Source organism: Ictalurus furcatus, chromosome 7 (genome assembly GCF_023375685.1).
Source record: "Ictalurus furcatus strain D&B chromosome 7, Billie_1.0, whole genome shotgun sequence".
NCBI lineage: Eukaryota > Metazoa > Chordata > Actinopteri > Siluriformes > Ictaluridae > Ictalurus > Ictalurus furcatus.
Genome location: NC_071261.1, coordinates 3,981,389 through 3,995,507, shown reverse-complemented (window position 1 = coordinate 3,995,507; position 14,119 = coordinate 3,981,389). Strand labels below are relative to the sequence as shown.

Genomic DNA, 14,119 nt, shown 5'->3' with positions numbered 1-14,119 from the left:
TTTATATTTCAGTATATACAGTAATTATTAAATATAAAGCAGTAAATAGTGATGGCTTATTTAAGGAGAAACTGTCATGTATGTTATTACACTGCAATATTTGCACTTCTTATAGTAGAATTTCTCTTAACTGCACTGACACTATAGGATTGAGCAACAAATTTCATGAAAATGCATAATTTTTTTTTATTTTAAACCACTTTATCTTTATTTTATGTATTTTCCAAAAAATTGGATTGGCAGTAGAGTCAACAACTTCAATGTCGTCTTGAACAAGAGACATGGGCTTGTTTAATCCACACACTGTATTCCACAGTAGCTAATGATACATCAGCAATAACGAGTCTTTGTAAATGTATAGTTATTGGACCAGGTAGTGGTAAACAGTTTAATACACATAAAAAGTGTATTAAATCCAGTTTCTACTGTGAAAAACTGTGAAACTGATTTACTTGTCATAATACATGTTATACGTTCAGCTGTGGGATCTGGTTGCCTTAAGGTTGTTTATTTTTCTATAGACTGAGGTTTATTTGTTTTCCTAAATTAGTTGAGGGTGTGAACACAGTGAGCTTTAAAAGTAAAGATCAACCCCAGGAAATGAAAGTACTAGAGGACTCTCTCACTTTGTTTACTGAGTGTTTGAGCTGTGAGAGGAACCAGAATGCACATCTCTATTTTCTACTGCTAAGAGCTATAGAGCATTTCTACAGTTGACTCACTTCCGCTGTGATTGCATCATGATACCCAGCAGCTGGTAAGGCTTGCAGCAACAGGAAGAGAGGACACTGGAGCTGCTTTTTGAAGTAAAGCCTGTTTATACATTTACACACTGCAAAGAAGGAATTTGAAGAAAGTAGAAAAAAGCCTTGTTTCTGGGAAATTAGTCTTATTTTTTGTGTAAAAAGAAAAAATAATCTTGTCAAGAATCTTTTGCATTAGAAAAGTAATCTCATTTGAAGAAAATAAAAATATTTAATTTTGTGTAAATAAGATATGCCAGCTAATACGGAGCAAGATTTAACCAGTAACAAGCTACAACAATGGTTTGCATAAAATACCAGCAGAGGAACAACATTATAACATTATCCTTATTTTAAGACTATCTTTTCAATGAAGCAGCTATGTGTCCTGGGCTGCATCTGAAATGGCGTACCCTGCTACATAGTAGGCGGAAAGCAGTACATCAGAGGGATAGTACGTCTGAAATCTCAGTAGACGAGAAACAGTAGGCACGAAATACCCGAATGGCGTACTGCTTCCGGTGAGTTTTTTAAGTGTGCAACCGATGGACACTACACTAGTCAAAAATCCCACAATGCAATGGGACTGGTCCGCACAAGCTCAGAAAAAAAAAAAAATGGTGGAAGACAGCGTATGGGCTCTTTTTAAGTATTAAGCCTTGGTTAAACAGGACTTGTTTAATAATACCTGAATAAATTGTTAACTTGTTGAAGGTTTAAACAAGAAAACTGTTGTCACAGCATTTTAAAGCTTTTTTGTGATCTCCATCATGCGTTAGCTGGCCAAGATAACTAACGAATTTACCTCAGCCTGTTAACCCCGCCCACATTACAAATTCAGTTAACTTTCCTGATGTGCATTTTGCCGTTAGTGCGGTTGCTTTAATCTGATGGTTTAATCTGGTGATTTTTGTGTTTATGATGACATCGAAGGTCGCATGACAACGCCAACATGGCTGATATAGTATGTCCAGGATTGTATTCATACTACACACATATACTGATTAGTATGTACTGTTTCAATGGTCATGCAGTAAGTACTGTCACAGTACAAGAGTTCAGACGCAGCCCTGATTATGCTGGAAACCACACTGAACTACTTTATCCATCAGCCACAGCATGTCACATGACCTAGTCACATGTCCAACTGATCACTCACACCTGTTCTGTGTTACCCCTGATAAGCAACCCTGTACAAGTTCTAGTTTTTCAGCACCTAACAGTCAAGCTTTTGTTGTCGTGTTCATGTGTTATGTGTCCTACAGCTGCTCTCATAGTCTGCATGTTTTTGCCTTGTGTCCGTTGTTACGTTTATGGCTCTTGTTTACACAGATTTGGTTGTTTGTTTTGCACTTCATTCAATAAAACTCTGCGCTTGCATCCGCTGCCTTCTACAATCCCTGACACTATGTTGCAGAGTTTTTCCCTGTCTCAATAAAAATGATAAAAATAACAATGCTTCTGGTGGCTTAATTTAAGACAAAGTCACTTATTTTATTATACTGTTTGAAGAAATTGTGTGTTATTATAAGCTTGTTTTGTGCTAATTATTAATCTTAGATTAAGGGATAAATTCTTATTAAACTCAAGCAAGAGACCAAAATACTCATTTTAAGTAAGTGTATGTTGAAAACTGAGTTTTCATTACTTGCGATAAGCACAACTTGCTAAAAATTTGGCATTTTTGTCTAGATTTAATATCCAATAGCATTTTTAGTGACTAGATATTTATGCTATTTTCAGGAATTCTTACCAAGTCAGTTTGGCTTACCCCATTGGCAGATTTTCTTTGCTTGATTTTAGTACACTTTAACTAGATTTAAGTGTGTCTTGCTTGTTTCAAGAAAGGCATTTTTTGCACACTGCGAGTGACCTCTGACTGAAATTTGATGCAGCGTACAATTTGCTTTTAAAATTGCTTCAGGTGTAGTACCATTTGATTACACAACACTATTTATCAGACACAACTCCTATTTAACTCCTTGAACAAAACTTGAACTAGGGTTTCTATACAAGATCTCTCCAAGTATTTCTAACTTAATTTGAGAACAAATTTTGTCTTACCTATGTGCTCTGCTTCAGCTGTGAGTAAACAGTTCCATACTCTACACTGGCCTTCACTAGATGTAAACAAGAAACGCTGAATTAATGTCCACAATCAACTGTAGCCCATCTCAACTGTTAAATAGACATGAACTAAATGAATTGGTTAATAAATCAGAAAACATTCAAAGTTGATGTACCTGCATACGCATGCAAAGATAGCTTTACCTTGATTTTTCTTTGTTTTTTTCTGTGGCTTGAGTTCAAGCTCAGTGTAAGTCACGTCACTGGGTCCAGCAACATCATCTGCAGTGACAGTGAACAGAACAAAACAAACACAGCTACAGCTTTAACCTGAATCTAGCTTTGCTTAAAAAGAATCAGTGTGGGGAATTACTGGTATATGATGGGATGTAGCTGAACACAAGATTCATTTTAAATGTGGAGCTTATTGTCACTTCTACATGTTATGGTTTTGAAATACATGTGTTCCCTTCGCATGTTTTTTTTGTTGAAAACTTGCAAACTTTATATGCACATTAACTAAAGCTTGATATATATATATATATATATATATATATATATATATATATATATATATATATATATATATAAAACATTAAAACCACTGACAGGTGAAGGGAGCATTGATTATCTCATCACAATGGCACTTGATCTAATGGCACCTATCACAAGGGGTGGGATATATTAGGCAGAAAGTGAACAATTAGTTCTTGAAGTTGATGTGTTGAAAGCAGGAAAAATGGGTAAGTGTAAGTGACTTTGACAAGGAGAAATTGTGATGGCTAGATGACTGGGTCAGAATGACAGGTCTTGTGGGGTGTTCCCAGAATGCAATGGTTAGTACCTACCAAAAGTGCTCCAAGGAAGGACAAACAGTGAACTGGTGACAGGGTCATGGGCACCCAAGGCACTGATGCTTGTGGGAGGGAAGGCTAGCTTGTCTGGTCAAATCCCACAGAAGAGCTACTGTAGTGTAAAAGTTAATGCTGGCTATGATAGAAAGGTGTCAGAACACACAGTGCATCATAGCTTGCTGTGTATAGGGCTGCGTAGTCCCAGAGTGCCATGGAAGAAGGTTTGATGGTCTGATGAATCACTTTTTCTTTTACATCAGGTGAAAGGTCCGGTGTGTGTGTACATCATTTACCTGGGGAAGAGATGGCACCGGGATGCACTTTGGGAAGAAGGCAAGCCGGCGGTTTGATGCTTTGGCCAATGTTCTGCTGTGAAACCTTGGGTTCAAGTGGATGTTATTTTGACACATACCACATACCGAAACATTGTTGCAGACCAAGCACACCCCTTCATGGCAACGGTATTCTATAATGGCAGTGGCCTCTTTCAGCAGAATTATGCGTGCTGCCATACTGCATAAATTGTTGCTAATCGATATAAATACAGTGCCATCCACTACTATTGCTTTACTGACCATAAAATCAAGGTCCTGCCATGGCCATCCCAGTCCCCTGACCTGAACCCCATAGTAAACCTGTGGGGTGAACTGAAGAGAGTCCACCAGCGTGGACCTTGAAATTTTAAGGATCTGGAGAGATTCTGTATGGAGGACTGGTCTCAGAACCCTTGCCATGGGTTTTTCCAACCTCCAACCTCATCAGGCATTATAGGAGAAGACTCAGAGCTGTTATCTTGGCAAAGGGAGGTAGCACAAAGTACTGACTAAAAGTGTGCCAATAACTGTTGCACACCTATATATAACAAAGATTTTTTTTTTTTTGATAAACCTGTGTTTTGTTTGCAATTGTTTGATATTATTATTTTGAAGGCACCTTTGCTCGACAGCATTTCTTTGCATTTGAATAAATATGTAAGTGTTTTTATATATAAAATGTGAAGTTGCAGTATGAAAATACTCCACTTTTATTGTTGTGTGGCTCCTTTTTCTTCATGACCTTTGTGTAAATGTCCCCACTGGGTTCAGCTGCAGAGTCACCTAATCACAGTGCAATGTGATAGTCACTACAGGAGATGTATTTACTGTATGGTGTTAATCTGAGATTTATTCCTTCTAGTGTAAGTGGAAATATTTGACATGAAATAAAGAAATCTCTCACTTTTACTTGCGTTCTCCACAGTGGCATAAATGTGCACATCTACAGAAAAGAGTGCAAATAAAGAACAAACAGGAGAAATTTTCAGACAATTTTGAAAGCGTTTAAGAACTGAACATTGTTTACATTAACTTGTTAGTAAGAACACAATCTTATATTGAATTACCGTATACATAAGGAAAGTATTCATTATGTGACACATTGTCTGACCGGTCTGAAGTGGAGTGTGTCCTGACTGAGAATCCTCAGCTCCTGACTGACTCGGGTTCTGGCCTGGTGTCTGATTGCTGTTCTGCTGTATGTCTCTGTCCTTTCCTGTATGAGAAGACAGAAATTCTTCATTTGCCCAATTTATAAATCATACAAACTTTATTTTAGAGAACGCTTATACGTTAGCGTATGGCAAAAATGTACCAGTAAATAAAGAGCAATTACAAGCTATTAAATGTGTAAGCAACAATTTGTCTGATTTATCAAGCTGGATATGATCACATTTATTTGAAAATCAAATCACAGGAGCGTTTACATACATAATGTGTTATTTATTAAAAACCCAGTTAGTTTAAAAAAGTCTATCCTACAAGATATTTTGAGTGTGGGCTAATTTATTTATAAGGAGAATCACTAATGTGAACCAATAAGGAGAACAATAATGGTGGAAGATATAAAAGGAGGAAAAGTTATTGTGTCTATAGCTGAACTGTATTATCAGAAAATTTAGTTTGTTTTTCACCGTTTAGTCATCATCATGTTGTTTTTGTCTCTTAAGTTTTGTGGTTGTCACTAAATGTAAATCTGCTGTGTCATAAATGCACTTGATTCAGTTTACAGCTCATTGGAATTTATCATCATACACATGAGTATGAAGAAAATCAGCAATGCTAAAACTGTAAATCTGGTTGGAATTTATTTTAGTTTGGCCTATGAAAACATTTAGACTTGAATTTGATAAAGATTAATAAATGAGCACCAAATTGTGTACTTGCAAGTACAAAGTGTAATAATTAGTTTTATTTTTCTATTTTTAAGCATTGTACATTATTTTAATGATAATTAAGGATGTGTGAAATCATGTGTAACGAGAGTAATTATTGAAAAGTGTCATATACCAGCCATAGACCATTTTGTTAACATGTTTAAGTTATTTCCATGTTTGTGTAAGGCATATTATTTCATGTTTTATAGACTAAGCTTTGTAGAAGTACTGATTATATTATAAGCAATGTAGTGAAAACTAGTTATCAGACCTTTGTTGGATTTGTGCCACCAACGCAGGATCAGTAAAAGGATGATGAACAGCAAGGCCAAACTCAGTCCCACAGACACAAATACTATATCAATACTGGATCCAGACCCTGAGTCTGAGGAAACTAAAAGACACAAATGAAAAAACCTGCTGACACTACAGTTCTGTTAAACTGTCTACAAATGTTCACAATCTAGATAGAATTTTTGACAACACACTTTCATTTGAACTCTGCATTAGGTCACTCACAACAATCGCTTGTTTATATTTGATCAGATCTGACCCTTACTTAGTTTGAAAGATGCTGAATTTAATGATTTCATCATGTTACAGTAATATTCCTGTAATTTCCTCTTCATTCTCATTTCTGGTAAAGCATGTAATAGACTTAAACATGTTTGAAAATATGTTTGCTGTAGTCCTTACTCATACCAAGCACACATTAGATTTGTACTCTATCATTAACACGGTTTACCCATCTCACAGAGAATCAAACAAACACACTCTTAATTCTCACACAGTACATGACCTCGCCGTAACTCTCTACACCCTGGAGTCTTAGATCCACCAGTACTGATCTACTAGCGGCTCCTAACGACCAGACTGACAAGAATGAGCAAAATATTTAGCGCCATAATCCAACTCTAGGCCTTTAACTGCACCTCCTAAAACATACATTTTGTACCAACACAAAAATGACCTCTTTTTCTTCCTGCTAGCCTTTTTCAGTCTTCTTTTTTTTTTTTTACAGCCAGTTTGAGTGTTAGGTGCTACTTGCTACAGAATTCAAATGTATTGTTGTTGTTATTATTATTATTATGATTATTATTATTAATAGTAGTAGTAATAACTGCATGTTTTAAATGTTAATGTTACAAAAGGAATCAAATACTTTGAAAGCTGACTGAAACCCAGGTTTTCGGTGACTCTCCTCTCTCTGGGTGTTTACAGTGGTAGAAACCTTCATCTGACTTTGAGACAGTACTGATGGTCATCTCTCCTGTAGTCTTCTTCTGCAGGACTGAACCATCTTTATAGAAATCAACACCAGAAGCTGAGGTCTTTGAGTTGCGAGATAAACAATGTAAAGTCAGAGGATGTCCCTCAGTCACAGGATGGACAGGACTGTCCAGGATCACATGACCATCTGTAGGAAAGAGAAAGAAGACACTGAAATCAGAAAGTGTGTAAAATACAGTAATGATTTTAACACAGAGAGCTACAGTAAATCAGTGGTAGATATCAGAGAGAGTGTACACAGTGCAGCGCTCACAGAGTCTTCATGTGTGAAAGAGAAAATGTGCTTAAATGCCAGTTTTATCAGTAACATTCAGATGTGAAAGCAGCTTTCACTGTAATATTCTTAACATCCTGAAACTAAACTAGTCTTCATGAGTTATTCTTATTTCTTATTTCTGTTTATATTCTTATTGTTAAAACATTGAGAGAAGCTTTTTTAGGTTTACCCTCTGCAGCCTAACTTCTGTATGGGGATAATAGTTTTATTTATGTAAGTCTAATGTCTTTATGCCTCTATTGCTATCATCTCTTTGTATTTTTCTTCTCTTTTTTCTTCTCTGAGTCTGATCTTTGTGTGCAGATGTGTGTTTAAACCTCTGTGTCTCAGATCCCTGCAGCCCTGAACACAGCGCTATCTGTTGGTCTTTTGTTAGAATCGACTGAATATAAACATCAAATCTGTGTCACCCTAGAAACTGCACTCAGTTTCTTTATAACAATATTATAATTTATTTTCACCAATTCAGTAGATTTTAAAAGTGTTATCTTTATTCCTGTATATTGTACATCTATTACTGATGAGAACATTGAAGACTCACTGTGCACTGTGATGTTGACAGGATTACTGCGTCCTCCAGATTCAGACTGACACCAGTAAACTCCAGTGTGTGATGTAGAGAGGAAGCTGATGTTACATGTAGATCCTGAACCTGATGAACAATCAGACACTGTCTCACTGTGTGTGTATCCTCTCACTGTCCATCCAGTAGAGTCACTCTGGTCCTCACAGCTCAGTGAGAGAGAGTCAGCAGTAAAGTGTTGAGTTCTGCTGGGATTGATGATCAGAGACACTGGAGGAGATTCACCTGAAACACACACATTATAATTCAGATCTTATTCTGAAAATTAACATGTATTTTGATTTTATCATGATGTTAATTTCAATGTACAGTTTAGTAAACATGTGTAACATTAAAATTACCACAGGACTAATACTTGCTCATATCTGAATAAAAATCTACTATCAGGTGCTTATTCAGCTGCTTTACACATTCCTCACTAAGGAGTTTAAATATAAACAGTTATTACACAACACATTAGCACAGATACAACACTTAATATTAATAAATGTACATTTGCTACACTCCAACTCAACTCTATTGTTGATTTATTTCCTCACCAGTGATGCACAGTGGCTGTAGGTTACTGTCCCGTGTGTGAAAGACTGGTTCTCCTCTCTCTGCTCTGCACATATAAACTCCTGTGTGCTTCACAGTAACAGGACTGAGAGTGTAGGAGCCTCCAGATCCTCTGCTGCTGTCTGAGAGGAGTGCTGTACTGTACCTGAGGGAACCCTGACTGTCTCTGGAGGGAACCTCTGTGTACCAGCTGAATGTCCAGCCTGTAGAGGAGTGTTTAACCTCACAGCTTAGAGTCACTGAGTCTCCTTCAGTCAGCCAGCGCAGTGGAGACACACTCACTACTGCCTCTGCTGCATCTGATGGACAACAAAGGTAAAGAAATAAAATAAATAAAATCATACAGAGTGATCATCTTGTTATATATAATTAATGACGAGATAAAACAAACTCACACACTCACCTGATACAGTGAGTGTAACAGCATCACTGATCTCTGAGCTCTGAGAGTCACTTCTCCTCCCTCTGCAGGTGTATTCACCACTGTCATCATTTCTAACTGAGCTGAAGCTGAACTCCTGTGTTGTGCGGTATGGGTAGAGTGTGTTATCTTTCTTATACCAGCTGTATTTCCACTCAGTGTCTCCTCCTCCCTGTATTTCACATCTGAGAGTCACAGTCTCTCCTCTGAACACATGTTTATCAGGCTTTATGGTCACCACAGCTTTAGGACTCTCTGCAGAAACACAATTTTATTATTAATTTTATTGTCTCCACAGACAGAACTGGTTTAAACACGGCTGGAAAAGTCAAAAAGCAAACACACACTGTCAATGTAAACAACTTAAATTCTGCATGACAATGTACAAACAATCTTCTCCACCTTAATACAAATCCAACATGTACACAACATAGGCAATAAAATATGTATAAATCACCTTGAGCTTGTCCGACTCAGATAAGTGAAATAAGCACTAAAAAGGGAAGAGGAGCAGAGAATATGACGTAACGCTGACTTGTTTCTTTTCTTTAAGAAGACAAATGAGAACAATGTCATATACTGCAACAAATCTATATTTGGTTTCACTTCAGCTATAAGAAATGCAATATATCGACCTGTTTCAATAATGAATGGAGTTTAGAAAAAGCTATTTTCACTCAGGTCACTATGCTGCTCATTACTGTCTCATGTCTAATCTGATCCACATCTGCTAATCTGAAGCTGGATTACACACTTCCTTCTCTGTGTATCACATGAGAAAGGTGCTCCTGTGCACTAAAGCTGTGGTGTAATACATACAGCCTGCAGGACGATGTCATATATGAGGAAAAACCTGATCTCAGTAGCACACAGAGGCTAATAAACACACACAGGCTAATAAAAACATTCAGACTAGGATTGTGCAATGTACGGAAAAATGTCTCTCCCAGAAACATCTGTGAGAATGACTGTCGAGTGTAAAACTGAAAACTGGCATGGCTTTTAAAGTTCAAAGATGTTCTCTTAAAGCTAAGACAATATAGAAGGTTCATTCAGTCTTCACTTTCTTCTGAAACAGGTGATCCTATCACAGAGCAGGACAGAGTCAAAAGGGAAATGAAGATCTGCAAGGCTGGATTACATAGTCAAAGTAGAAGTAGAAGATCTTGCTGTTGCAGATTCGGCAATCATCAGATTTTCTCAACAAGAAACGCACAAGGGAGAGATTGCTGCCTTGCAAAATGGAAGATCTGGAGTAAAGAGCAGCTGTGATATTCATAACCTTCATCCAGTGTTGATGGATGGTGTGCTCAAAGTTGGTGGAGGACTTAGTAGAGCAGCGATGCCAGAAGAGATGAAACGTCCTGTTATCTTGTCGAAGGAACACCATGTATCCAAACTCATCTGGCCACATGTTCATAAAAACTAGGTCATGCTGGAGGAAACCACATGTCAACACTTCAAAAAAGGTAATGAGTTATGAATGCAAACTCTGCCTGTAGAAATAAATTTTCAGAATGCGTTGTTTGTCAACGTCTACAGGGCAAGATGGGAGAACAAACAATGGCTGAGACTCATGCATTAAAGTTTGATAATGGCACAAATTTCATTGGAGCAGAAAGAGAGCTCCAGACAGCTTTGAACACACTGGATCATGACTAAATCCTGCGTACATGTTTCTATCTGAGGGACGCAAATGGACTTTAATCCCCCTGCTGCATCACATCACTGTGGCGTGTGGGAGCGGCTCATTCATCTGGTAAAGAAGGTCCTGTACTCCACTCTCCAACAACAATCGTTGGATGATGAGAATTTTCACACCATCCTTTGTGAAATTGAAGCTATTCTTAATGACCTCCCCATCACAAAGTTTCTGATGATTTAAACAACTTGGAAGCTCTTACGCCCAATCACATTTTACAGCTGAGATCAAAACCACCTCTTCCACCATGGATTTTTAAAGACAGTGATCTGTACTTAAACACGTAAAGAGCGACAAGTCCAGTACTTGTCTGATCTTTTTGGAAAAGGTGGATCAGAGAATACCTTCCACTGCTCCAGGAATATCAGAAGTGGATGAAACCACACAGAAGCTTCGCTGTTGGTGATATTGTGATCATCATGGATCCAGCAGCTCCACAAAGTTCTTGGCTACTTGACAAAATATCTCAAACATATCCTGACAGTAGAGGACTAATACGAACTGCACAACTCAAAACTAAAACAGGATTACTGGACAGACCTGTGATTAAAATCTGCCTGTTTTTAGAAGACACTGAGGACTAATCTTTAAAGTAGATATACACACATACATATTCCGACTCCTTTGGTAATTTAAAGGATTGTAGTTGCACACCAACAATTATGGGGCCAGTGTGTAGGAGCCATTGTAGATACAGGTGTATCTAAAAAAAATTTAATATTGTAGAAAAGTTCATTTTTTTCCCATAATTTAATTCAAAACGTGGTACTTTCATATTTTCTAGATTCATTACACAAAGTGAAATATTTCAAGCCTTTTTTCTTTTAATCTCAATGAATACGGCTTACACCTCATGGAAATCAAAAATCCAGTATCTTAGAATATTAGAAAAAAAAATTTATAATACAGAAATTCGACCATCTGAAAGGTATGTTTATTTATGCACTCAATACGCGGTTGGGGCTTTAATCCTTTAGCACAAATTACTGTATCAATGTGCCGTGGCATGGAGGCGATCAGCCTGTGGCACTGCTGAGGTGTTCTGGAAGACAAGGTTTCTTTGATTATTGTATTATAAGTTCTATATTCTAATATTTCTGTGAGCTGTAATCCAAAATCATCGAGATTAAAACAACAAAAAGGCTTGAAATATTTCACTTCATGTGTAATGAATATAAAATATACATATTAAATTATGGCAAAAATACATTTTTCCACAATGTAAAATTTTTATGAGATGCACCTGTAAATGTATGTGTAATGCAGGTACTGAAGCTAATGCAGTAGGTACTGAATCTAGTGTAGCAGGTACTGAATCTAATGCAGTAGGTACTGAATCTAATGCAGTAGACCTGTCACAGTATGCCATTTCGGATGCAGCCGCAATTCTTACCACACAAACACGCTCACACACAACTTATCAACACAATCTTTTATTTATTTATTTATTTATTTATTTATTTAAAACTAACCACATAACACTCTGATCATGTACTCTTCCTTTCATACGTTCTAAGAAACAGAAAATGTTTATCCATGATAAAAGCCCCCCAAAAATATCATGAACCAAAATTTGATTCATGCTCAGAAAAAAACTTCACGTCACCACAGACACTCTACAACCCAAAATAAGACACAAATCCTGAAGATTTTAGATTCCACACTTATGCACTAAAATGAACCAAAAGGTCCTCACTGCAGTCTGTAGTGTTATTCGATTAGATTAGATTGCATTGGATTAGATCCACTACGTAATGTATGTTGTAACACGCAGGCGCCAACGGCAGAAACAGTACATCACTGTTATCCATCTATGGTTAGGGCTGGGGTTAGTGTTAAGGTTAGAACATCCAGTACGTAGTATATCTAATCTAATGTCATTACACTACAGGATGCAGTGAGGACACACCCAATTAACAGCAATCCACATAAACTATGCTGAAAATAAAAAATATTTAGTCCCCTCCGACACCATTGGAACAGCAGGCCAAGTTATTGTTATTGGTATTTATATGTAGACGTGTTAAACGACATAGAACATACCACATTTCTTTCAGACCACCCAATTGGTAGATACTAGGAAATAAAAGCTGAAATCTTAAACTCTTGTCTCATATCCATCTTTTGATCGCAAACCCAAATGTCTTTGGTGTACAGCAGAAACAAATGAATAGGCCTTGCCGTTCCAATAGTTTCAGAGGGGACTGTACTGTATGCTCCCACTGATATCATTATTAATGCAACTAATTAATACTATTCTACATATAAATGTAACCCTTACCTTAACCTCAGTAACCAAATAATAAAAAAAGTTCTCACATGGGCTCAACTCAAATGAACTAACTCACACAACTGATATGGATGTACACTGATCCAACAATCATATCAGAGACTCTTACGAAAATGTTCTAATCACATATTAACCTCATCACACAGGACATTAGACTTCATCTGAACATATTGTTTTAAGCCGCCACTCACTCTAATGAAGACACAAAGAAAACATTTACTCACAGATCATCACACGGAGTGGACGGAGCTCCATCCTGTCACTCTGATGAAGGACTGACTGATCAGTGGTCTGTGTTAAAGACACTACACTTCCTGTGTTCTTACACACAGAGAGAAAGAGAGAAAGACTTCCGTTCTGGTCAAAGTTGATGTGCTCTTTTCAGGTGAACCCAGAAATTATAAGAACAATTTGCAGAACATAACTTTATTCAACTCCTGAACTTGTACAGTTCCTCTGCTACTTCACTCAGGTTCATGATTGATCTCAACAAGACATCCAGTGGACCTTTCTGTAAAGCTTTTTATCTCGTTTGATTGAATAAGCAAGCTAACTCTTTTAAAAGAATGAGGTCTTTCCTAAATCAAGAAACTTTTCCATTCTGTCAGATTTACATCAATCGGAAACTTTTCCATTCTGTCAGGTTTGATGCATTCCATAAAGATCAGAAAATTTTACTGGTCATGATGTCAGAACCTCCTATGAAGCTGGGAGGCAAGGCTTATACTAGTCACAAAATGGGGTTCTTAAATGTACAACCTAGATGTGATTAGTGAAAGGGATTCCAATATTTAGGAATTTTTCCAATAAATCTGTGCATAGTTTCATCCATTTTACAATAATAATAATAATAATAATAATAATAATAATTCCTTAGATGTATGGGGGGTGGTCTTCTCAACCACCACCAGTGTGTATGATGCGACAGAACACCCACTACACACCATCCATTGGTGGAGAGGAGAGGAGAGTGATGTAGCCAATTCAGAGATGGAGATTATTAGGGGGCCATGCTAGATAAGGGCCAATGGAGGAATTTCATCAGGACACCAGGGTTATACCCCTACTCTTTACAAGAAGTGTCCTGGGATTTTTAATGACCATAGTGAACCAGGACCTTGGTTTAATGTCTCATCCCAACGA

At 37.2% G+C, this 14,119-nt stretch overlaps 1 protein-coding gene across 2 annotated transcripts in view; it reads right to left on the bottom strand.

The window, feature by feature from the left end:
* Positions 1-747: 747 nt before the first annotated feature.
* The window catches only part of LOC128609487 (carcinoembryonic antigen-related cell adhesion molecule 5-like), a 42,581-nt gene continuing 29,209 nt past the window's right edge, over positions 748-14,119 (bottom strand). Inside the window, exons 1-8 of one of the 2 annotated variants that reach the window (XM_053627968.1) lie at positions 8,545-10,914; positions 7,964-8,230; positions 7,018-7,272; positions 6,127-6,249; positions 5,090-5,194; positions 4,883-4,921; positions 4,687-4,761; positions 2,785-3,092 (exon numbers count right to left, since the gene is read on the bottom strand). In XM_053627968.1, the coding sequence (XP_053483943.1) occupies positions 2,953-3,092; positions 4,687-4,761; positions 4,883-4,921; positions 5,090-5,194; positions 6,127-6,249; positions 7,018-7,272; positions 7,964-8,230; positions 8,545-8,905 (1,365 nt within the window). In that variant the 5' untranslated portion in view covers positions 8,906-10,914 and the 3' untranslated portion in view covers positions 2,785-2,952. Of the gene's footprint in view, positions 798-2,784; positions 3,093-4,686; positions 4,762-4,882; positions 4,922-5,089; positions 5,195-6,126; positions 6,250-7,017; positions 7,273-7,963; positions 8,231-8,544; positions 10,915-14,119 lie in introns of those variants that run through there. The other variant, XM_053627967.1, reaches the window with a different exon arrangement.